This window comes from Porites lutea, chromosome 1 (assembly GCF_958299795.1).
Source record: "Porites lutea chromosome 1, jaPorLute2.1, whole genome shotgun sequence".
Classification (NCBI taxonomy): Eukaryota; Metazoa; Cnidaria; class Anthozoa; order Scleractinia; family Poritidae; genus Porites; species Porites lutea.
In genome coordinates, this window is record NC_133201.1 from 60,079,172 (window position 1) to 60,091,671 (window position 12,500).

The following is a 12,500-nucleotide window of genomic DNA, read 5'->3' on the forward strand; positions in this document are numbered from 1 at the left end:
GGATAGCAGACCTTTCTCGCTGTCACTTCAGAGATGCTGTATTGTAGCTGTCGAGGCTTTTAAAATTTTTGTGACCACTTAGTTGTGCAACGACGTTTGACTGAACGTCTGCTTCGAGAAGTCGTCCAGCACTGGTCTTTCTAACAGAGTGATTAGAAAACTTCTTCTTGTTTGTGTCATTGAGTTTGGCTGCAGCAAACGCGTCTTTGTAGCGGGCTCGTTCTCAGTGCCATTTTGTTTACGAACGGAGATGAAAAATTTGGACAGAAGAAGGTCGAGCTCATTGGCAGGTATGTTTTCAATAATATTGCTCTAGACTCTTTCAGTGACTCGCAAAATTTCTTCCATGCGTTTAAATCGCTTTTAGTCTTGTATTGAGTGTTTTTGTTTTTTTTTTCTGCTCATGCAAAAATATCTCAATTTCGACTTCATCTTTGCTCGTAGCTTCCTTGGCGGGACTCAAATTTGCCAACGTTTGCTCATTTTCTTTACCTGCTTCCTCATGAAGGTCCACTCATTCTTCCATTTAGTATTATTAACAGGAACAAGCCAATTTTTTGCAACTGTTACAAGAACATCGGTCTAGATGCCGGTCTAGATGGGAAAATCTAGACCGCAGTCAAGATCGATTTTAGCCAATCAAATTCTTGAATTTGTTTGTTTCCAGTCCTTTTGAGACATGGCCATATAATAAAATAAAATATTACAGCTCCCTAGTATTTACATAACTCAAGCAGTATTATAAGAAGACATGTGAACTCCATTACTGATAAAGTAACAAAAAAATCTGAACAGCTTAGAAATAAAATTAATGTAATGGCATCTGTAGTTCTGTATTATGGGATGTTTTTCCATTTATAGTAGGTAAATATTCAATTGCACCATTATCTTAAGTAGTCACAAGGCTTACTTCATCAGCTTTCAATTGTCAATAAATGGTGACAAAAAACATGATAATTCTAGACTTGTGAAGTGTCTGTCAGCTTTTAGACATAACATTACTGAGCATCCTTGAATAAAAGCCAGATCTACTGTTAAGTATAATGAGGGTCCTGAAGGGGGGATATCAGTTCCATTGAAACTGTTTAACCCTCAATTCCCATTTTTTACATTTTTTCCCATTCTCAGTGATAGAATCCCCCTGCCAGTGACTTAAATCCCATTTTCCCAGAGCAACAACATCCCATTTTACCCCTTCAGAACTCCCCACAATGAATTCAGTGTAGCACCCTTACTAGTAAACAAATCAGCATACTTACCAATGAACAGCGGTATGTACCTGCAACAGGATTCTTCTGGTAAAACTCCTTAGAGAACATTGCCCTGAATTTCTTGTCCCCAATTAATGATTCCAGGCTTCCGTACAACAAAGAAAACACTCCCAATCCATTCAATATTTCTGGATCTTTCGTTTTGCTTTCCCCTAAGTAAGCAGCCTGAATTCCTAGTGACCTCGAGTACTTTACCTGTCCCTCAACAACTGACATGAGAGGTGAAGTCACTGTGACCAGTGGATTACTAGGGAATTCACAACCTTTAGCATCAAACGATTTTTAAACCCCCTAGCTTATAGGCAACATTTGGAAGGTTAGACTCCTCTATCAATTGCCCAAAAACATCTCTTATTTCCACAATCTTCTCAATAATAAATCTTTGCTTCGCTTTGAACTGTACCACAGGAAACAAAGACAAGCCTTCTCCAAGCGCTTGCTGGAGGTCTCCCTCGAATCTTAAGTTAACACTACTATCAACTTCGGCAGAATTCGTATGGTTAAAGCTTAAAAGTTTCGAAAGGAGTTTGGAGCGGAAGCAAGAAGAAGGCACTGAAACTAGCCGGCATTTCCCAGAATCAATCGACGTAGTTGCGTGGCCCGTGCAACGGAAATTTTCACGCTGCAGAAAGTTTCAGAAGGCGTGCAACGAACATGGACATCTAAAATGTAAGCTTGGCGTTGTATACTAGACAGTGTGAGCAAATTAATTAAGGAGTGGAAAGTGAAAGTCATGCATCGCGTATCGTATCAGCGATAAAAATTTACGATACCTTGGAAAGATCCGCCCTAAAAATTCATCGGAGAGTGTTTGTTTCTTGTAGCCGTGCTTAAGGTTGTAATTTTTGCGGGTTGTTAACATTTTGTTCTGAAACTTTTCTCGAGAAACTTTCCCCGTTGAACGCGCTACGCAACTATGGCGATCGATGAGGAAAACTACGTCGTGTAAGAAAACACGAGAGTCACCCGGCAGCTTTTCTTCGCTGATTGGCCAGAAAAAATTTTTTCTGGCCAATCAGAAGCAGGTAATTCAAACGCTTCTGGAACTGGTTCGGTAAGAGTAAGTGCCCAGTAAACTTTCACCACGAACATTTTATCGACCCGACTAACTGCCCCTGGGTCTCCGAGGATGACAAAACTATGGAGTGCGGGCGACAACGATCGAAGGTCAAAACGCTTTTGCTCCATCACTGCACTTTGCGTAAGTTTTACGTGACAGATAGTCAAAACACGCGTGATCAGATTACGAGTAATAGAAGGTCTACACGTGCGTTCTGTGTATTCCATTCATTCTTAGTGGAAGTACAAATAAATGCTGTCTAAGTCTACATACATGCGACGCATGCGTAATAACAACCGGGAGATTAGGTTTGCGGGCTCCTCTTGTCGCCCGCAACTAAGATTAATACAACTAAAGATGCCAACAAGGCGGTACACTATATAATGATTCATATCTGTTGAGACGCATAACTAAGCTCAAAAGTGACAAAAATAAATAATTTTTTATGTCCTTCAGTCCAAACACAGCCAGGGGGAACAGTGAAAAAATCTTAATGGGTAAAAACTTCCGTCTTTTGCCATCCGCATTGCAGCGTACCTGGAAAACACCGTGGGCCGGGTTAGGATGACATTACAAATGAATGAGTATTTGCCGCGGCTTACCACTTCGATAATTTGATGCAAAGAGACTCCAAGCGTAACAGTGACCTTGTCGCTTTGGTTCATAACGGGTCTCAATTCAGGATCATATCCAGAACCAAACAGCTTCTTTCGTAGCCTCCCTTCAATGCCATCAGACTGGGTTATATCTGACGTTCTGTTCTCTGAAACAAATACGGTTGCCGGGTTATACTGATTCACGTTTTCTTCATGTCTGACATGCGAAGGAAATGATGAACTGTACGCAGCGTACCATTTCAGTCAAAACAAAATCAAATTGTTTTATTCAGATCTGTCTGCGTTTTTGCCTGATTTACGGTTTAGTTCATTACAATACATCCAAACTGATCTTGCAATGATATCACCTTCACTTTATAAAGCATGTGAGATGAGATAAAGTTGCAGTTTTATCAGGCACCCAAGTTCCAAGTGCTCGTTCATTGACCCCAGAAAAACATGCTCGGTAATGAAGAAAGAAAAGCTAACGGACTAAACCAACTGATTAAGGCGCAGCTGCCTCTGCCTCCCACTGCGCATGCTTTTGATTGCGGAAGTAAGTGCATCATGTCACAGTAGCAGCAGTCTACCATAGTTACTATATTAACGATTGACGATTGATAGGGATGGTGGGGCTGAATGTAATGATGTGCCTTTACACTTACATAAAAAAGAACTGTTCAGCATTAACACAATGCCACTGGTTTTTAAAGGGGTGAAAGTATTGTTGAAAATCACGGAACAACTATTTTGGTCGTGCAAGAAAGAAAATTGGTAACAGAGCACCGGAAAGGAAACAGGGGTCTGAAATGTTGACCATGCTCGCAGGCGTGAGTCAGAATGAGTGTAGGGGTGGGATAGAAACAGGCACAAATGAGAAGCTCAGAGATACCTATTCGCAACTCTAGGTTCGCTAATTTCAAATACAATGTATCTTACTTCAGTCAACTGTTTTAATACGCTTTTTCAAAGCGCATTAACTTGCCTGCCAGGGTCAAACATGTAGCTCGGCTGGTCACCGGCTTTATCTTTGCGGTGGTTGTGTTTTGCGGATTGGTGATGTTTTCGTATTTTGTGGTGTCGAAGTAATTTTTGCTATTGGTCGAGTCTCTCTTTCACAATAGGAATTAATTTCCTTTGTGATTCTTTGAAATTCTTTGATTCTTTTTGTGCGTTTATTTGAGTTACAAAGTAACATAGGCAGAGAAATTACATTGCCGTTGTCGTTCTATAAAAAAATCTTGAAAGTAGTTTGCATCCTTAGAAATCAACTTCTCTATTTAAACTTTCGGGAGCAGTGACTGTAATTTTTTTCTACCATGCAGGTTTGGGCGTATCAACTTCTAGTTATTTTTGCGGAAGTTTTTCTTCGGAACGTATTTGTGAAGAGAGAAAAAATCTGCAAAAGATAATTATTATCGTCCCACGGTCAATGCATTTTTAGGTTTTTATCGCTTTAAAATTTATCTCGTCATCCACATTGAAAAATGTGTCCAGAGATCACAAAATATTGAAATAAAATTTTGAAGGGACAGGTTCACGGTTCAGCACATGCTCATTTATCAAAATGCTGTTTTTCTGTCGCGACATGCTGTATCGTCTATGCAAGGAATATGATCATGTTGTAATGATGTCAAAGAACCAATCTGCACACACCCCTGGCAGTCACTTGATCAACGTGTGTGCAAATAACTGTAAAATTAATCAACTATAGAATAAATCCTTTGGGTCAACAATAAATTCAACGTTGGTAGTGTTGGCATAATCCACTAATATTTTTCTGCGATTTTATTACTCTTTAATGATCCTACTCCAGGTTACTCTGAAATACAAGGTGCAAGATGAAGCACTTTTCAGTGTCAACACCTTTGCTTTGTTTCCTAGCAGAAAAAGACATCTAATAGGTGTATATATGTCACTAAACAATTAAATAGCTATGAAATCTTACAGAGAGTTAAAAGGAGTTCCTTTTTTAGAAAAAATCAGTAGCAGCATTTGTACTGTCGCAATTTGTCATAATCATCGCACTTTGTAATACCTGTCGCAATTTGTAATAAATCCATCGCACTTTGTAATACCTGTCCCAATTTGTAATAAACCGTGTCGCACTTTGTAATAAAAGAGCTGTTGCAATTTGTAACAACTGTCCATCGCACTTTGTAATAAACTAAGCTGTCGCAATTTGTAATAATTCCATCGCACTTTGTAATAACTTTTTGAGAGTAATTAAACTTACTTCGTCAACATTAATATAACGCCAAAATATGCATGGTACTTCATAAACAAAGATGATGACGTCTGCTAGCACGTAACAACTCCGCTCATTCAAACACTTAACTTTATTCACAGTTCTAACCATTTTTTTTAGATTAATGTTGATTAGTTATCTGATTTACGAAATGCTGTATTCTTAAACCTTGCTATTGTACTAGGTGGCTTGCATTCAATGGTTACCCGGCGGGAATACTTCCTTATATGGCCAATACGGGGATGCGCCTCTGGACAGAGCATTGCCAGAGTACAGGATCTAGACAGAGCTAGACACACTAGACACAAACGAGCCATCTTTAAAACGCATTTAATTTCCGCAAATCGTAACATCCATCCTACATCATTCGAATAAGGACACCACACCGTAATTTTTAGGGAGTTATTATAACTCCAAAAATGGAGTAAAAATTTTAGGTACAGGATAACCCTTTTTTTGGGGTTATTTTAACTCCTCATTTAACTCCGAATTTGGGGTCATTTTTACTCCTGAAAAAGAGTTCTTTTTACTCCCAGACTGGAGTTAAAATTACTCCGAAATGGGGTTACTTGTACTGCTTACATGGGTTGTTTTTACTCTTTTTGGAGTTAATTTAACTCTGAAAGTGGAGTAAAAATTTTAGGTACAGGATAACTCCTTCTTTGGGGTTATTTTAACTCCTCAATATCTGGGGTCACTTTTACTCCTGAAAAAGAGTTCTTTAAACTCCTTTTTGGAGTTAATATAACTCCACGAAAAATAACTCCAATGTAAGGAGTTAAATTGGCCCCACTAGAGGAGTTATTATAACTCCCTGAAAATTACAGTGCAGGAGAGTTCAAGCTTTCCTCGTTTGATCTTATACCAGGTCGACACAACACCTGGTGCACCGTCCTTGTCTAACGCGCAATCTTAAAGAAGTAATAGTGGCTTCCATATGCATATTTTGGCCTACTTAATCAAACGAGGCCTGGAAAGATTCAAAATGTTTAGTGCGAATAAAAAAAAGCACCTCACCAGTCGCAAACCGTCGAACCACAACAGAAACCTAAACACAAAATCCAGTTAGTCGCTGGCCAATACCTTCGTATGTACCTGTTTTTATAACACTCACTTGGGGTCTTACACTGAGCCGGCTGGCCATTTGGTCCATTATTCTCACTTGATTTGGTCCCATATAGGAACAAAAGGAGTACTCATTCCATATTAAAACAATTGCATGTTTTCTATAAGGAGTCCTCTAAAATAAATACCATAGGGATAGTAGAAAATTATCCTTCCCTGAGTATAAACAACTCGTAAGACCTTGCAATTCTTCCCTGCGTGTTCTGGATTACTGTTTTTCCACAAAATGGAAAGGATGGAATAAACCATCCATTACTACTTGAGTTACCCTATCTAAGGATCAAACCAAAGACACAAGACCAACAACGTAAAAAAATGATACCCTATTAAAGGCTCGAGATCCTCAAAAACCATACCCTATCAGGCGGTACTTACCTATCTCGCCCATCCATATATATCCATATATATTATCCCCATCCCCCCCCCCCCCCCCGAAGACTGCACGTGTCACGTGGCAAGCAGACATGAATTTGGACGACGAATGCCAGGTTATTCATGAATTTTCTGTTGTTAAATGTTGCTTTTGTTATTTAAATATTTTTTAATTTAAACATGATTCATATCTTTTTGATGATATGTCACAGGAAGTTTCATGTCTTTCATAAAGCGTTTCTAGTTGGTCACGTGATTAATTAAGGCAGAAAAAGTTATAGCGGAAGACATACATGTTTGACCAAAGAAAAGGTTACGGAGATGTTACGTGCTAGCAGACGTCATCATCTTTGTTTATGAAGTACCATGCATATTTTGGCATTATATTAATGTTGACGAAGTAATTTGAATCACTCTCAAAAAATTATTACAAAGTGCGATGGAATTAATACAAATTGCGACAGCTTAGTTTATTACAAAGTGCGATGGACTGTTATTACAAATTGCGACAGCTTTTTTATTACAAAGTGCGACTCGGTTTATTACAAATTGCGACAGGTATTACAAAGTACGATGATTATTACAGCATTCAGCTGGGCAAACAAGACCAAAAAATATTTTCCTTAACTGCCACCATGAATAAAGAAAATGTGCCCAAAATTGTGTGAATAAAGTTTTTACCTCTCTCTTTAAATTACATATGAGAGCTCAAAAATTGACGCTTTTAGCAATTGTTGTCTTTTCCTGAAGTTAGATTGATGACAACTGTTTACTGACTAAACAAGTCTGAGATCTAATGCATCGTTTTTGTTCATCTTCCATAAGTATGCTAAGCCAAAACGGTTTAAAAAAAGCTGTTTAGAGTTCATCCTCATCAACTAGACTTAATAGTTTAATTCTGACACCACAGGAAAGACCAATACTTGTTAACTTATGGCCACTTATCAAAATTTGACTCATCGAAAAATGCGCTCTTAACAATTATAAAAGCATATCAGTGCTGAGGCGGGGGTCACCATTCCCGTAATTTAGCGAGAAGTTCGAGTTACAAGCACAACACTTTACGACAGTAAATGAAAAAAGTCGTACCTAAAAACAGTCATCCTTAATCAACCCAAAATCTTTGCAAAAGTCGTCAAAGATTCTTCGATTAACGAATTGTAAACCTGTGCTTGTGGTCGACTTCATGGTTCCACAATGTGGTTACAACCCATGTATCACTTCTTGCCTATTTTTAGTAATGGTTACCGAAGATCGCCAAACTTATATAATTTCGCTCTATGAGGCAAATGTTTATATGTAGGATAGCTCTCTAGCCTGTGAACAGGCTCTCTGTTTGTGTCCCCGCTCAACCAAAGGCCTGTTTAGAGGCTAATAGCTTTCAGGAAACGAGCGGTCTTGACCATCGATTTAGTAAGAAAGCTGACCATTTCAGCTACTATATTTTGTAAAAAATATTTAATTAAGGCACATCGGTGGGTTTTCTACAGTTTTGGTTCCTGATACTTGTGCAACAGCACTCGGCTCATTCTTTGCACCCGAAATACTGCCTGAATGTGTTAGTTTTCATAGCCGAATGGCTCACAAAAAGAAACATCAGAGATTGAAGACGATAGTGCAATCTAAGTAGATTAATTCGAAAGTATATAATGGATTTAATCATCATATGCGTATTGCAAACTTTGTTTCACTGACTGCCTGTACTGTCTGCGTTTTCAAACCGACACAAACCTTGATATTAAAGAGTGAACCACAGGCTAAAAAGACTAAAAACTACACCAGCTGTAACCGGGAGCTCGATAAAACTGGCATGCAAGTAAAGATAATAAGTGAAGTGCTATGACTTACTTTCACTCGCTTTTGAAGATACACCGACGGAAGTGATTCCCAAAAAATATAACAACACACACGCGGAGCGCATCATGTTAAGCTATGTTAAGTACGAGCCAAGGAATATTAGCTTTTTGCAAGTTACTTCACCATGTAACGCCGCTCTGCTGTGGTGAACTGACTTACTCGGCCGTTTTGTCAACAACTTTGTGGCATTTATAAAATTCGGCTTGATTGATTAAAGTGCATAGACCGATTAGGAGGGGGATGGCAGGTTAAATTTGGGTTACCGGATATATCGCATAACGATGGGATGTTTATTTTTATTGCTTATTATTTTATTTATTTCATTTTTTGCTTCAATCGTGAACCGGTCCAGTTAACAGTTACAAAATCAAGCACGTACGTCTCTACAACGCAAAGTACAAATCAGTTCTACGGTTGCATTCAGTATAATCCTTATCGTCGCCGGCGTGATGGAAAATTTACCGGCAGAGCATCTTCCCGCCGCCGGAGGAAACCGATCTATCTAAGGGTCCTATCTACACTAGGTGGTATTAAGGAATTATACACCGGTTTTCAAGCGACTTTCATTCTTACTTATCAAATTTCTACAATTTTTGCCCGTCTCATCTCCAATCCTGACCGCCCAAGAGAACGTTGAGTAAAAGTTTATGCGCAGTGTTCGTTTTATTTTATTTAAATCCATTGTGGCACTTAATTTCTATTTTAAAACTCCTGCTGGTTGGTAATCACTAAAGCAGGTGTCGATTCTTTTCATTTTGTACAGACACTGAGCTATTATAATGGGCGAAGGCGAGATAATTTTACTACAACTGTAGTCACGGAAAAACTCATCGTAGGCAGACAAGGAACGGATTAAAATGACTTAGTGCCGACGTTAAAATTTGTGGCTGTGATTATGGATCAGGTTTATGAAGAGTGAATAACAAATTCGGAAGTTTTTGTCGGGGTTTACCTCATAAGGATAAAGCAACCAATCATAAGCCGGCCACTGACGGATTGGATTAGAAAAACTGGGCGAAAGACGTTAATCAGCCGACGGAAAATAGCTGTGGGTGTTAGCTGACAGTAATCATGGTTTGTCGGAAACAATTAAACTCCAACATAGTCTCGGCCGGGTTCCAGGGGAATATTTATTTTGAACTTACAGCTTGAGTAGCAAAGTAGCAACAACATAGTGCATGCGCAGTATAGCAATGAAAACAAATAAAGAAAACGTGGATAGAACCTCGAGCTTGTCTTTTAAGTCCAGCATTTAGAGCGGTTGAATTTGAAATGGAAACACTATCCATCTCGCAATAGATAGTGAGTTCGTTAGGCATTCAGACGCACTGTATTGCAGAATCATGTCGTGATAGTTAAGTAATTTAGAGAGCCGGCGGTGATTTGAACATAATGAGAATACAATGGCAACTTATCAGTTTAACACATCATTTTTGACATTTTTCTGAGGAAGAAGTTGATGAACATCCCTGAAAACACTAATGCGGTCGCGAAAACAATACGGAATGAACATTTTAAAATGTAAAAAGTAATTATTTGTGACAAACAATTGACGCTTTGGTGAATTTATTTATACTTTTTAACCAAAACTTGGTATAAAATCCATTTTTTTTATACCAGCTGGTTTCTATCTTAAAACTTATTACTACTCGTTCCAGTTTTTTCTTAGAGCAAACGTTTTCCTTAACCCAGTTACAAACTGAACGGAAACTCAAAGTCCTAGTCCATAACTCAGTTATATTAAATAGATTAGGGCTCAAAACTGAGCAGAATCATTTGTCATCTCAGTCATCTTGCGAGTGATTTGTGAAAATTACCTTCAGCAGTGTAAAAAAGCTTCTTAACGTAAAGAATATGTTTACATTGACACTGACTACACTGACCATCCTAATATTAAGGCAATAAGCAATCTACGTTTCTCAAAGCGAGTTTAACTACTCGCCAGTCAGTACTTCTTATATCCGAAACATTTTGGACCACCTTAATCTAAGAAAGGCAGTTGGGGTAGACGGCATTTCACCAAGACTCTTGAATCGCTGAATCGCTCATTGCCGTCCAGAAACGGATAATCCGTCTCTACTATAATTTGGTGCTAAGACGAATTATGGAGCAAAATTCGTCTGAGGCTGATTCGTCTGTTAGCATGTCTTCAAGACGTGCTAACAGACGGATAATTCGTCTTAGATAAATTATGGGTCTCTAAATTTATATCTAAACGGAACGTAGACAGTTTTTTGACGAAATTTCCACATGAGAGGGCTGGTTCCTATATTTTCCCAATCTTTCCTGTTTCCCGTGGTCGTTTCCCGCTTGAAATATCTAGACACACAAATTTGTCTTCGCATTTATACTTAGACTAATTATCCGTCGGACAGATAATCCGTCTAGACGGATAACTCGTCTCTAGTATAGGTTCGGCCAATGATATACTACAAAGCCTACCCTGATGCCATGGTAGCAAAATTTGTGGATGACAACAAACCAAAACGTCACTAAAAAAAGTAGAGTGGCACTGTTTCAAACTTCTTCGATCCTATTTAATTTCATTTAATTTTTCAAATGTTGGCAAAATTTTCTGGGTTAATTCCGAAAGGACGGTATCTAAGTTTAGAAAAAGAAAAAGAACATTTTTGTGTTGTGCTCACCTGAAACTAGAAAGCTTCATGTCGCAGTCGTGCAACAACGGCTAAGAAATATACAAAAAAGCGTAATGCACGTGCAAAGTTGTTTTTGACCAATCTAAACTTATTGTTTGTTTGCTTTCGCCCCATTGTTGTGATCCAGAAATTTTGCTACCATGGTAACGTATCGTCACATTTCTCCTCTCTGTTGGGAATGCCATTTTGTTATTAATGCCATCAATTATTGTTAATTAATGCAACCCGGAAACTAAACTTCCACGCTATTTCAAAAAAGATGTTTGGAAAACAGCACCCACTGATTTCACAATATATAGATTTAGCCAGGGCTATAAGCAAAGCTCTGGTTAATAATACTTATAATAACAAAAAAATTAAATCGTGTAATGCTAAACGGGAACGGCAATGAAAACGGTACCAAGCCTCAGTAGATCTAATTAGCAAAAAAACAAATTGCACGTGCAGCACACTTTTTTTTCTAATCAGCAAAAAAACAAATTGCACGTGCAGCACGCTTTTTGTCTTTCTTTGCCGTTGTTTTGCGCAATCTTTCTTTGCCGTTGTTTTGTACAACCACAACGCTGTTTTGTAGGACTAAATCGTCAAACTTCCTAGTTACACATTATTTTTCTGGAGGAATTTTCGTATGTGCTTACCAAATATTTCGTCTCCTGTGTTCATGCTCGCTTTTATTTTTCACTGCCCCTCATTTTCACCTTGCTGCCCGCTAACATTTCTCATTGTCTCCCCGCCGATTTGAATTTTCATGTTTTTCTTCCTACAAAATTCGTCTCTTTTGTTTTCAATTACTCGTGAGTGTAAACATCAAAAATAATGTCGAAAAAGACACGACTTTGTTGATGTTTTTTTTCTTAAAGTCCGGACGACCATGCAATTTCTTTTCAAATAAAACCTTGAGTTGCACTTCGGTTGCATACATGTTGATTGAATTATTTTACATTGGTATGCCTCCGGTGCGGACGGACTCTCGGGCGGTCGGTCGGTCGGTGTACGGTCACGTGATTACCACATATTCTTACCCATGGTTCGGTAATTCAGGTGAAATTGGAGATGAAAAACATGTTTTTTTCTCCTTCAATCTTTTTAGTAATATTCGCCTATAATCATGGACGAAAGTCTTGGGACACTCTTGCGTTTCTGGGGCGTTTTCCAGTTCACACAGGTCCAACCCCTCCCCTCACCCCACAAACAATGTTGGACGCGTGTATCCAGAATTTTTTCCAAGTTTCAACTTTGTATAGGGTGGGGGAAGGAAGAACCGCAAGAAAATTTCGAAAAGGATGCACTGGTTTAAGAGGGAACCGAGAAATG

The 12,500-nt window shown here is 38.6% G+C and overlaps 1 protein-coding gene across 1 annotated transcript in view; it reads right to left on the reverse strand.

The window, feature by feature from the left end:
* Nucleotides 1-3,126, reverse strand: part of LOC140940838 (neuronal acetylcholine receptor subunit alpha-7-like) — a 15,699-nt gene extending 12,573 nt beyond the window's left edge. Inside the window, exon 1 of the mRNA XM_073389804.1 lies at nucleotides 2,934-3,126. Coding sequence (XP_073245905.1) covers nucleotides 2,934-2,996 — 63 coding nt within the window. The 5' untranslated portion in view covers nucleotides 2,997-3,126. The remainder of the gene's footprint in view (nucleotides 1-2,933) is intronic.
* Between the last annotated feature and the right edge of the window lie 9,374 nt (nucleotides 3,127-12,500).